This window comes from Apis mellifera, linkage group LG9, assembly GCF_003254395.2.
Source record: "Apis mellifera strain DH4 linkage group LG9, Amel_HAv3.1, whole genome shotgun sequence".
Lineage (NCBI taxonomy): Eukaryota > Metazoa > Arthropoda > Insecta > Hymenoptera > Apidae > Apis > Apis mellifera.
In genome coordinates this window covers 7,738,942-7,753,309 of record NC_037646.1, presented here as the reverse complement: position 1 = coordinate 7,753,309, position 14,368 = coordinate 7,738,942, and the positions used below count along the sequence as shown (strand labels likewise).

Genomic DNA, 14,368 nt, shown 5'->3' with positions numbered 1-14,368 from the left:
TTAAATATATTTTATAATTTTAATTAATTTTTAAAATATAGTATTCTAAAAATATTTATTTTAATAAATAAATAAAATTATAATATTTATTATAATATTTAATAATATTTATTATATACATTATTATATACATTATTTAAATTTAATTATGACTACTATATATAAATTTTTAGAACAGTTTTCTTTCATTTCCTTTATTATATGTCAAAAATTAACATATTAATATAAAATGTTATAATATATATTATTTTATTTATTATATTACATTACATTCTTCGAAAAAAATTATAAACATAATATTTGAGAAATATTGATTTTTGCAAAGTACAATATAAATTATATTTAAAATTTTATTTAACAAATGTATATAAATCTACTATTATCTACAGGTTATATTTTATTGTATATTCGCGGATCAATTTTGAAAAATAGAGCTAAATATAAAAGTTAATACACGAAAATGTCGATTGATTAAATTATAATCAATTTAGAATTTACATTAAATGAAGGCAGAAACAAAATAAAATAAATAAAATTTTTATTAAGGATATTAAAGATCATTTTTAAATTTTATATTAAATTTTTGTTTTGATTTTTATATTTGATTTATTCTAAACATATCCTATGAATATATTATCTATTTATACATCAACAAGCTCTAAATGGTTGTACAGTCAAAACACAAATTGAAAAAATTGACAATCATAGCAAGCATGGACGAGTTTTATATGTAATTTTTTCAAGTTTCTTTGGTAACAATTCTTTAAACTAATTCGATCTTCATTCAAACTTTTTACTACTCAAGATAAAGAAAATGAAATATTGATAAAACATTGATAAATATTGATTATTAATTTATGTTTCGATTGTGTAGTTATTCTGAGCTGAAAATCGTACATGATCTGTCAATAATATAAATGAACTTTAATCAATAATGAAATATTGTTCCAAAAAGTTTATCTTTATAAATAGCGGAAAAGATAAATAAGATAAATCATTATAGTCAATAACAAATAATTAAAAATTTTCAAACCAAAAATTTGATTAATTTGAATATGTTATAGCTAGTTCGTGAAGTACGATATCTCCGGATATTTTAAGAGTATCAATGATGGATGGTTGTAATCTGTGTTTGAATTCACCAATCATTTTGTTTCCTAACCATATTGTATATGCTTCGAATTCACATCGAATTCTACAAAAGAAATAATAAAAATGTAAATTAAAAATTCAACAAAAAAAAATTATTTAAAAAATAATTAAAAATTAATTAATAATGTCTTTAATTATATTTGTTTGAGTAAAGTTTTTTATAGAATATTTTTTTTTAACCTACGTCAAAAGAAAATCACGACCAGGCATCCATGATAAATGACCTAAGTGTCTTTCTTCATGTCCCCAAGATCCATTTGTCCAGAAATTCATTACAACATACGGTACATTGCTGCCATATAAAAAACGAGGATTTAAATGTAATGCAATTATTGGATGAGGATAAATTGCTTTTCCTTTTTGTAGATTTACATAAAATCTATAATCAAATATATACAAAAATTAATTATTCCCTATTTCTTGTTCGAAATTTTTTTAATCCTGAAAAATCATAAGAACTCACGAATGTGGAAGAAGTTTTAATCTTCCTGCAATGAAAAGTCTGGTTCCTATTTTAAATTCATTTTCAATGTCTACAGTGATTGGAACATCCTATATATAATTATTTAATAGTAATTTCAATTGATAAAAACAAATATAAAATATAATAATTAAAAAAAAACTTACAAGAAAATCGACGAGTGGTTGATCAATTTTTAAAGTTAAAATGTTATTTGGTTTGCATAATTTTGGATCAGGATAAATAAATAATTCTAATTGTCTAAATCTAGCATCTTCTAATGATCCATTAATTTCTAAATTTATTACATCTTCAAGAGGTATTCTATATGCAAAAGCACAAAAATGTTCTCCATTTACTGCAATCTAATAAAATTAATCTTGAAAAATATTACTAAAATTTATAATTATATCAATCAATTTTTAATTCTTACTTGATATTCATTAGCAGTACAAAAAATTAAAACATGCACATAGGAATTGCGCCGAAAAGCAATATGTCCTGCAGGAGAACAAGTTTCTTCCTCTTCCCAACAACCCTTAAATTTTGAATTTCGAACCACATAACCTCTGTCTAATCGTGCATTAAAATGCAATGCAATATTTTCAGCATTTTTGCATAATAAATTAACTGAAAATCTATAAAAATATTTAACAATCTATAATATGTTTAACAAATATATATTTTAATTTCTTTATATATATATATATATATATATATATATATATATATATATATATATACATATATATATGTGTATTAAAATTTATAAAAACTTCAATTATAAGATTTTTCTTACGCTAAGATATCACCTCAAAGCATCAGGAGGAATATATCCTGTAATCACGATAGCTGATGTTGGTTTCAGAGGTTGTAATGGAACAGGTTTTGAAGCATTCTAGAATATAATGTGTGCATATATTTAGTTAGAAAAATACATTATATAAAAAAGTTTACTATTAAAATAAAATATAATAATATAATAAATTTACCAGCGAAAATTATATTGTTAAAACATTCCATATGAGAATAAATATAAATCATATTAATTAATGTTTTTATTTGGTGCGCAATCACCAGAGTATAGAGATAAGATTTTAAAAATAATAAACTGCATTCATTTTAAGTGTTTTTAATGAATTTTTATTGCATTACGGAAAATCATTAATCTAATATTGTTCAATCATTTATATAATTATTTACCCTATTATATCATTATATAATTATTTACTCTGAGAATGACGACCGATGAAATATAATATTAATAAAATAATTTTTTTTATTAAAGATATTTAAATTATAAATAAAGATAAAAGAAAAATTAGGAAAAGAATAGTAATACGATAGTATAAGTGCTTGTAAAACAGTACATATAAACTAGTCAGAGTCCGGATACGAATCTTCGACATTAGTCGCCATCGGGATTATTTTACTATTTGTGTAAGTATTCATCTTCATTTTCTTAATACAAGATAAGTATTCACAATTATTTGAATCTAAATGAAGAGAAAGACAGAATTAAAAAAATGTTTTATTATTATATCTTAATATCTAATCTAAAGCCATATTTATTTCATAATTTTTAATATAAAAAATATAATTTTTATAAATATCTTCTGTCAATTTATAATAAATTGTATTTTAATATTTTTTATAAGATTTAGATAAATTAAGTTTTAATTTAGATTAAAAATTAAAATAGAGAAAAAATTAATAAATTTATAATTTAAAATTAGCATAATTGATATAATTATAGTTATTAATCAATTTTATAGAATATCTCAATTAATAATTTTTTCTTAATGAAATGAAATTTATTATAAATTTATTATAATATTTATAAATATCTAAATTTAAAAAATAAGAAAATATTTTAAACATTTGTAATATAATGAATTCAAAATATTTTATATTTAATATTATACATATATATATAAAAGAAATAGGTTATAAATAAAAATTTAATCTTTTTTTACATTATCAATATTTTAATATTTAAATATAATTACAAAAAAAAATAATATATTCACAATAAATTTATTATATTTACCTAATTGAATATTTAATGTAATATAATTCATCACAAGCTATTTATAACTCAAATTAATAAACTGAAAGAACTGATGGAAATCTATTTTATATGAAATAATATAAAGTAGATATTTATTTTGTTAATTGATGAGCAATTAATTAATTAAATTGATCAAGAATTAATTATTAATTATATTTAAAGCAATGTAAATTTGGCTTGATTAAAACTTCAATTATTTTATATATTCCATACAATTAACTTCTTCCATTATTGAATGATGGATTTAGTTTTATAACCTATTCTTTTAAAAGAACAGATAAGATATGTATATTTTATTCATTATATTGGTAAATCTAGATTTTTATTATCTATGACTCAATTATATTATCGATCGATACTCACTAATGGTACTGTTTCTTCATCGACAAACGAAAATTCACGAAGAGCATTTTCTTTTGTTTGTATGAAAATTTCAACTTGATGTACAGACATATTCCTTTAATAAGTTTCAAGGATGATTTATTGAAACATCGCCTTATTTTAAGCCGCACTTCTAGTGATATCTTTATCTATATTTAATAGCGATATTTTTATTTACATTTTTGATCTAATATTTTCACAAATATATATTTCATTCGATAAAAAGCGATTTTATTTAAAAAAACAATTTATTTTTTTTATTGAAAAACTTCGATTCATTTACATTAGTTTTAATTTTTCTTAGAATATAATCATTAAAAAATAAAAAAAAAAAATGTATTTGTAATATATTTTATTATGTAAAATTATTTTTTTTCTTTAAATATAATTTTTTCAAAATTTGAAAATAAGCATATATATATTAATTAATATATAATATATATATATTATATAATAAGCATATATTATATTAATATTTGTAAATTTTTTTATATTGCAAATGTATATATATATATATATATATATATATATATATATATATATATATTTTAATTCTAATAATCAATAAATTCATTATTATTTTTTATTTTTATTTCAGATACTTTATTTACAAGTAGAAAAATATTAGTAAAATTATTTCATTGCTACTATGACTTTTTTTCGACTAGATTGTTTTATTAGAAATATATTTTCTTTTTTTTTAAAAAAAGATATATATATATATATATATATATATATATATGTCCATAATTGATATTTATCTGGAGTAATTTAAGAATACAATAAATTATTTTTTTATATTAACTTTGTTTTAAATTATCAGTCGGTAATTGTTAATATAAATTTTTGAAAAATTAAGGCAGTACATGCTTTACTAAGTGAATAATTTACAATTGCTATTTGATTCTATATTTCACTCAATGTAGAAGTAATAAATAAATAAATAATGAATTAAATTTTTAAGAAATTCTAAATCATTTTAATAAAATTTTATATTAATATTCTTATTTTATTGATTTTGATGTAAAATTATGCTCGTTTATAGAAGATATTCGCTAGAATAAAATAAAAAAAACTATTATTAATATACATAATAAAAAGTCATGAATTAAATATCTCGTGGCTCATGAGGTGCTGGAAGTCGTTGCCAAGATGGCTCAACACCCCAAATTTCACGAGCATATTCTGCAATAGTTCGATCCGATGAAAATTTTCCTGAAGAAGCTATATTATTAATTGCCATTTCAATCCATTTGCTTTCGTCCTGAAACAATTAATTAAAATATGAAATACAATAATCGAAAAATATAATTATTATTCTGAAAAAATTGCATCATATTTTTTTATAAATTTTATGTAAATATATAAATATTTTTATATATTGACACACCTGGTAAACTTTACTGACATGATCTTGCATTTTTATATAGCTCTCATAATCGGCAAATAAATAAAATCTATCCCAATTTAATAAAACATTAGTAATATCTTTAAATTCATCTGGATTATTGGGGCTAAAAAAGCCACTTTGAATTTGATCGACACACTGTTTTAATTCTGGTATTCTATTATAATAATCATAAGCATTGTATCCTTTTTTTTTTAAATCTTCTACTTCATCAACAGTCATACCAAAAATGAATATATTTTCATTACCCATTTCTTCTGCCATTTCTACATTAGCACCATCTAAGGTACCAATTGTCAAAGCCCCATTTAACTAAATAAATATAAAATGAAATATTCATAAAATATAAATTATAAATTACATATAAAATATATAATATAAAAATAAATTACATATAAAATATACTTGCCATAAATTTCATATTTCCTGTACCGGAAGCTTCAGTACCTGCAGTAGAAATTTGTTCACTCAAGTCTGCTGCTGGAATTATTTTTTCCGCTAATGTAACTCGATAATTTTCAAGAAAAATGAATTTTAGTTTATCACCAACAATAGGATCGTTGTTTATAACATTTCCTACACTACAAATTAACTTGATAATTTTTTTGGCTAAATGATAACCGGGCGCAGCTTTTCCTCCAATCATCACTGTTCGAGGAACGAATAACGCAGTTGGATCTTTTTTTATTCTATTGTATAACGTGATTACGTGTAAACAATTCAGAAGTTGCCTTTTATATTCGTGTATTCGTTTCACCTATTTTATGAAAGCATTTCAGATTAAATTTAAATACATAAAAAAAGATTAATTTAATTGTAATTACTTGAATATCAAAGATGGAAGCAGGATTGACTTTAACTCCATAATCTTTTTCAAGCATTTGCGTTAATTTTAATTTATTTTCTTGTTTCACTTTCATAACACTACGCTGGAAAACCGGATCTTTGGCCCATTGTTTTAATTGAGAAAGTTGTTCTAAATGTACTGTCCAATCACTGCCAATTTTCTAAACAACAATAAATAATAATTGAAATTGAAATGAAAAATTATGAATAATTATAATACCTACTTCTTCGATAATATCTGAGAGATTTGGATTACACAGAAGCAGCCATCTTCTTGGTGTAATACCGTTGGTTTTATTTTGAAATTTTTCAGGTGTTAGTTCATAAAAGTCTTTAAATCTAAAATAAAAATAAAATGAAATCTATTATTAAAAATATTTATTAAAGAAATCAGATTAATAAAAATTTCAAATGTTCAAAAATACCTACACGCTTTGCTTCAAGATTTCTGAATGTAGTGCGGCGACCCCATTGATAGCATGACTACCAACAATTGAAAGATGCGCCATATTAACCCTTTTTTCACCCTCTTCCTCGATCAAAGACATACGTCGAAGACGATCTACATCTCCTGGATATTTAGCAGAAACGTCTTGTAAATGAAGGAAATTAATATGATAAATAATCTGCAAATGTCTTGGCAGAATGCTTTCTAACATGCTTGTCGGCCATCTTTCTAAAGCTTCTGGAAGAACTGTATGATTAGTATAAGCGCACGTTCTCGTTGTGATGTCCCAAGCTTTTTCCCAAGGTAATCCTTCAACATCGATAAGGATTCTCATAAGTTCTGGAATAGCCAATGAAGGATGGGTATCATTTAACTGAATAGCCACTTTATCAGGAAACATATCAAAGTCTGTTCTATGATGCTCTCTTGAACCAAATTTGCTGGCTTTATACCTATAAATAATATGTTAAAAATTATTAAATATTAATAATAATAATTTAATATTGAAATTAAATATTGAAATTATATATATTAAAAATTATATTAAATATTTTGAATTAAAATATAAATATTAAATATATAAATATTAAATATTTTATATTAAAAAATATATATATAATTAATATTCAAATTAATTTATGGTAACCTTCGTATAATATCTTGAAGAGTTGCTGCTACCATAAAATATTCTTGCTTTAAACGTAATTCTTTGCCTTCAAAAAAATTATCATTAGGATATAATACTCTAGAAATATTTTCCGCCAAATTGCGATCTATTACAGCTTGAATATAATCACCATCATTAACTAAAAGAAGAATAATTTGTTTTCATGATATAATCAATTTTAATTTTTAAGATATGAAATATAATAAAAAAAAATTACTTACAAAATTTCAAATTAAATTCTACAGGAGATTTAGCAGACCACAATCTGAGAGTATTGACAACATTATTTTTGTATCCAGGAACTGGGTTATCATATGGCATTGCAAATACAACCTGACCAAATGTAAAACATACATTTTTATTTTATTAATTATTTATTTTATTAATTTTATTAAAACTTTAACTATTTAATTAACTTATTTTATTTGTACTGACTTGCGTATTGATCCACTTCTTTCCTTCAGGAGTATCAATCACCTGTCCATAGAAGTTTACTGGAAGCATAAATTCTGGTCTTGCTTTTTCCCATGGATTTCCATAACGCAACCAATCATCTGGTTCTTCCACTTGTTCTCCATTTTTTATTTTTTGTGCGAAAATACCATATTCATATCGAATACCATAACCATAAGAAGCTAGACCAAGAGTAGCCATGCTATCCAAGAAACAAGCTGCCAATCTTCCCAAGCCTCCATTTCCTAAGCCAGCATCCTCTTCAAGCTCTTCAAGCTCTTCTATATCCAAACCCATCTATAATAATTTTTTTATATAATTTTCCTTAAATTTTTTATTAATAATTTAAAATTTTAATAAGAAATTTTATTTGAAATAAACCTGATACATAGCCTCATCACAAGCACCTTGAATACCCAAATTAATCATAGTGTTTTGAAGAGTTCTTCCCATGTAATATTCCAAAGATAGATAATAAACTCTCTAAACAGAAAAAAAACAGATTAAAGATATATTATAGACTAGAAAAAGATAATAATATTTTGAAAATTTTTAATTACATAATAAAATTTAAAAAAATTAGAGATAATCTATTTAAAAATAAAGTAATAAATATATTCAATTATAGTTGGAGAGAGAATTGTATTCCATATATATAAAAACATATCAAATATTTTTTTAAAGAAATACAAAAAATTCTGATTCGAAATGCAATAAAAAAAATGATCGATTTTATATTGCAATGATCTAAATTCAATTTTATTATATCTTCCCTATATTTATTATGAAATTAATTAATGATTGGATTTTGTATTATGTGATGATTGATAATCTATTGATACAAATAAATTGAGCAAACATCTTGAAATGAGAAAAAAATGATATATAATGCCTAGTTGAAATTGATCTTTATTGCGGTCGACGATTATTCCAAAATTTTTTTACTTCATATGTTCAAGAATCGTTTATAACTAATATACTAAATAATATTTAGCTAAAATTATTAATGTTAATTCTAAAAAAAGAACTACAATATCCTCATAAAAATTGAAGAAATATTTGCATAAATAAAAATAAACAAAAATTGTAAAAAATTATTTTGAAGAAGATAATAAAGCAAACATTTATCGATTTATTTTATATATATATATATATAAAGAATAGTGAAAATTATATTTTTTTTATAGGAATATTATTATATTCTTTATTTTTTTATTGAAAAAAATTAAAAATTGTAATATTTTATATGTAAAATGTAATATAATATTATTTTACAATATTTGTTTTATTTAATAAAATTTGATTCATTTTTTAAGATCAATTTTTCAAATGCGATTGTATATATAAATTTTTAAAATAGTTTATAAAACAGCTTAGGCAGCATTCTCAAAATTTTTGTATAATATAACAGGACTATGTCCAAATGTAAATCGTAGATAGATTAAACGTGACTTCTTAAACTTTAATAGTCGTATCATGTGATTATATTGTTCAATTTCTATAATTTAATGTTATAAATATCTTTATAAAGAAATATTATTTGTGATGCTTTTCATGTTCAATTTCTCTTTATTTCTTTTAATCATATATATAATTACAAATTATTTATGTAATAATATATTTATATATTTCTATTCTATTCTATTTTATATATGTAAATGCTATAATATAATTAATTAATAATGCTATAATATATTAATTTTAATTAATAATAATTTTCAGTCAAAATTTATAATTGTATAACAATCATAATAACATTTCTTATTTGCCTATATTATACTTATTTTATTTTTGTTCGTCTATTCCTACATTTATGAATGTGGATCATAGTTCTATTTCTTAGTCTGTAACTATATTTCTCATTTTCTTTATATCGAATTATTTTTCTCTTCAACATTTCTATAATTGAATATATTTATTATTTTTATTTTTCAATTTTAACTTTATTTTTTCCCTTATTTATTATTACTTAAAGATATGTTTTTTCCAGCTTATATATTCTATTTTATTCTAGGATTTTCTTTCTTTATTTGAAGTTTTATTATTTTATTTTATTAGTAATTTATAATTTAGTTTTATAAATGATAATATGATGATCCTATCCTTCCATCTTTTTCTTTTGCATTTATTTTTCAAATTTATTTTCGTATTCTTTTATTTTTTTCTTTGTATTTTTAGATTATAATTTTTTAGATATATGAAAAATATGATTTTTTATAATAAATTTTTTTATAATAAATTTTCAAGAAAATTTATATTTGAATTTATAATTTATATTTCAAATAATTAAAAAAATTATCCAACGATTATATTTTATTTAATTTATTTATTGATAAAAAATAATTGTTCTTGATAAATTTAGATAATTAATATAAGTTTATTAAATTAATTATATTAAATTAAATTTTATTATATTAAAAAAATTATTAATAGTAATAAACAATATATACACGATGTATATATAAAATAATCATAAATTTGTAAATAATTATTAATAATCTAATAATTAATAATTATTAATAATCTAGATGTAATTGGAATACTTTCAAAAAATGGATGGTTTTATCTTGACATTGCTTCGAAAAGAATGAAAATTGTTTGGCTGAAACCTCAGAATGAGGCGATTATAAGGCCAACCGAAAATAGACGCAACAACATGTTGCATCTTATATTTTGAAGGTTCATTGCAATATAGTGCTTCTATAAGTATAAATAGTATACATATAAATGTACTGATCATTATATTAACAAAAATTTAAAAATTTTATTAGGAATTTGCTTAAAAACTTCATTAAATAATAATGAAGTATATTTTTATTACGATTAAATATTTATTTTCCATTTGTTTTGATTTTTATTATATTTGATTATTAAATAATGTTTTAGATAATTAATTTTATTTTATTTTAAAACTTCGTTATCTAATAATGAATATATTTTTAGTACAATTAAATATTTATTTTCTATTTGTTTATTTGTTTTAATTTAATATCATATAATGTTTTACTTCACAATAGTTTAAAGATAAATTTTCATTGATAAATATGATCATGAGGTAATTTATTTAAATTAATTGATAATAAAAATAAGTGGAAATTTCTATTTTTCTGTCTACTTTTGCATTTTTATTTTAAAATTATCAATCATTTAAATAATTAATTTTAATTATAATTAATTTAAAGATAATATGAGCAATAAGTAATAAATTGATAAACTATAGAGTAACTAAAAAATATTTAACAAAAAATAATTTAGCAAATGAATTCTATTAAAATGCAGAATTAAAGTTACACATTAATTCTTTAAATATTATATATAAATAAATAAATAACAATTGCAATGAATATAAGATAAGTATAAAAATTATACTTACCGGCAATCATTAAATGAATTATATGAGAAAACTGATACTATTAATTATTATAATCATAATTTACATGCATAAAATATTTCATATAATATATAAATTAAATACATAAAGATAGAAAAAAATAATGGCATACTTTTGGATCTTTCTCGTAATAGTATTGCTGAGTGCGTATCCATCTAGAAACTAAATTGTCCTTGACGCTGTGTGCCAAGGCGAAGAAATAATCTCTGCTCGTAGCCACATTACGATCCTTCACAAGGGTGTAATGAAGATGTCTATTGAAAGTTTTCTTGAAATTTCCTACATTTTCCACATCAACAATCCCGCGAACAGATATTTGTTTTCTTTTTTCTTGATCTGTTACTGAAGCTGACATTTCTCTTTAATTATTTTTTTTTTTAAATACAGTGCTTATCAATATAAAATTATTTTGTTTTCAATTTTTGTTATTTTACTTTTGTTACACAAAATCAACAATTTTAATACTTTAAATTTAATTCAAATTTCTATTATTTTTATGAATTTTTCTTTTATTTGTAAAAATTCCTATATTAAATTCGTAATTGTATATTTTGAATTAAATTATAGAATTATTCATTCACAAATAGTAATATTCTATATATAATATAATATTTTTATTATTAATTATGAAAATTGTCAGACACAATGACCGGTTTTCACAACACATGCACAAATACCGGTGCTCCGAAGATCCACACGCTTGTGCTATCCAGAGACGAATAACATGCCTATCTCTGGCAATTCGAAGCGGTCACCTTGTATGAAGGTCACGCAGGCGCATTAAAAGTCTGTCACGTGATCTGTAACGATTATACCGACCGGGCTTTGAAAAATTAAACAAACTTTTCCGCCATCTATGGTGATTTTTTGATATTGGTTTATCTTTTCATTACCATTATTAATTAACAATGTATGAATAGTTTTAATATATACATTCTATTTTTCTTTTAAATTATAATTTACTATATATTTAATTACTATTTTAAATAAGATAATATTTCGATTTGTTTTAAATATCATAAAGGATATAAAGAAAGCATATCTTGTGATTCAGTGTCTTGTTTAATATAATTTATTTATAAATTAATCGTGCGGATGCAGATGCAATAATGAAAACGTCAATAAGCGATACGCGTATTACAATTTGCATTCTGAAAAAGATTCTTCTTCCTCCGTTTCTATCTATTTTTTTCGCATTCCTTTCCCATTATAATCGTCTTTTTTAGAGATGTTATATTTGAAAATGTAATGATACCCAATTAAATTTCATCGATATTTTATTAAATCGTATTCATCATAAGAAATTATATGTGTGAATGAATTTTTATAGTTCGATACATTGATCAATACGATTTAAAAAAGTATGAATACAATTTTAGGTATCCGCAAATTTCGAACGATATCATAATAAAAATTCAGCCAACAACTTTCCATTGTAATGTTTAACGATATAGTTACACTTAATAATATGATAGCGATAATTATATTACTCGAAGAAAAAATCTTCGAAAACGCCGAAGAAGAAACGGCGCTACTTTTTTTATTCTCATATACACAACATACATACGCACAGATACAAATACACGCACGCGCATGTTCAACTATTTTCTTTTTTTAAGAATAATTATGTAATGAGCGATATTACAGAATCATTTGATATGCGGGCCCATTTATGATTTCCAAAAAATTCATTTTTTTTATTTTTTATAGATTAAAATCGTATTGCTGCCAGAAAGATTTATTTCTTCAAGATTTAATATTATCAAATATGAAAATCTATTCATAAAATTCAAATTGACAATGAAAATATTATGCTAATATATTATTTGTAATCTATATTATATAACAATTAAGCTTTTCAAAAGTAATTTTTTATCAAGCATATATATATTCCATTAAAGATTTATAATTATTTATTAATCAATCATGTAGACTGAAACAAACTTCTTAAAATATTTTAAAGAAATAAAAATTAATTTTTAAAAAAATTTTTCAAAATATAATTTTTTAAATTTGATATAAATTAGTTGATTTTTAATCCTCAATAAAATTTAATTGAGCCGTATGTAAATTTCTATATATAAATTTTATATAAATAAAATCTTAAAATTTTAGATACATATTAAAAATCAATTTTAATTAAATTTATGATTTAATTTTTAATTAAATAATATTAATATATTATATATAGCGTTATTTAAAAAATAATTTAAAACATGCAATACTCATAACAATATTATAAAAAACAAATAACAAATTTCGTCTTTTTTTATTCTTTCATTCTCTTTTCCTTCTTTTTCACATGCACAGAATCATGTGCATTTTCTTTCTTTATGAAGAATTGATTTTACATCAATTAGTTATACATAAAGTAAAATTTATGCATATTTATTAATATTTTTAAAAATTATAATTAATTATTATTTTTAATAATTATTTTTTTCGTTGCTTATTTTTTTAACAAAATTTTAAGAATAGTAAGAACTAAGAGATATTTGCTGAAACAATAAAAATTCATGATTTATATTTACAATTATATAAATTTCATTTCTTGATACTTATACTGATATGATATAACCATAAATAAGTGCATATATTTTAAGTAATAAATTTAAACATGTTTTGTACAAATATTAAACAAATATTATACATATCATAAATAAAAAATTTTTGAAAATACCAATCATCAAAAAATGATAAAAATTGATAATTGGTAATTATAAAATTAATAAATTTTATTAAGGGAACAAAATTACAAATAGATAAAGAGAATATAGATTTATATAAACTGAAAAAATGTAATTATATATAAATGTATAAAAATCTAGGAAACTGATCTAAATTTTTATACTAAAAAAGAATAATGAAAATATTATAGAATAATAAATATTATTATAGAAATTTTTGTTAAAAAAAAAAAAATATTAATATAAATTTTAAATCAGTTTCCTTTAACGAAATTATTTAAATTTTTCAAAATAAATAAAATTTATTGAAAACAAAAAGAATTTCCATTTATCTTTAAACTATTTATATTATTTCATTCTTAACATTTTTAATATAATTTTAATATAATCTATTATTGTCACAC

The 14,368-nt window shown here is 20.8% G+C and overlaps 2 protein-coding genes across 4 annotated transcripts; both read right to left on the bottom strand.

The window, feature by feature from the left end:
- Nucleotides 1-586: 586 nt before the first annotated feature.
- Nucleotides 587-4,221, bottom strand: LOC113218539 (galectin-8-like). 3 transcript variants are annotated; one of them, XM_026442840.1, is made up of 8 exons: nucleotides 4,047-4,199; nucleotides 2,983-3,108; nucleotides 2,425-2,510; nucleotides 2,046-2,250; nucleotides 1,780-1,977; nucleotides 1,616-1,704; nucleotides 1,337-1,531; nucleotides 587-1,195 (listed from the first exon to the last, which is right to left on the bottom strand). In XM_026442840.1, exons 2-8 carry the CDS (start codon nucleotides 3,019-3,021, stop codon nucleotides 1,045-1,047), a joined length of 963 nt encoding a protein of 320 aa, XP_026298625.1. In that variant the 5' UTR covers nucleotides 3,022-3,108; nucleotides 4,047-4,199; the 3' UTR covers nucleotides 587-1,044. The 3 variants fall into 3 exon arrangements, with proteins under 3 accessions (XP_026298625.1, XP_026298626.1, XP_026298624.1); XM_026442841.1 differs by lacking the exon at nucleotides 4,047-4,199 and adding an exon at nucleotides 3,663-3,681; XM_026442839.1 differs by lacking the exon at nucleotides 2,983-3,108 and having other exon boundaries at nucleotides 4,047-4,221.
- Nucleotides 4,222-4,950: 729 nt separating this feature from the next.
- LOC409267 (glycogen phosphorylase) lies at nucleotides 4,951-12,001 on the bottom strand. Its single transcript, XM_006561711.3, has 11 exons — nucleotides 11,390-12,001; nucleotides 8,268-8,369; nucleotides 7,869-8,183; nucleotides 7,655-7,766; nucleotides 7,413-7,572; nucleotides 6,748-7,218; nucleotides 6,543-6,657; nucleotides 6,297-6,479; nucleotides 5,882-6,229; nucleotides 5,455-5,784; nucleotides 4,951-5,328 (listed from the first exon to the last, which is right to left on the bottom strand). Exons 1-11 carry the CDS (start codon nucleotides 11,630-11,632, stop codon nucleotides 5,173-5,175), a joined length of 2,535 nt encoding a protein of 844 aa, XP_006561774.1. The 5' UTR covers nucleotides 11,633-12,001; the 3' UTR covers nucleotides 4,951-5,172.
- Between the last annotated feature and the right edge of the window lie 2,367 nt (nucleotides 12,002-14,368).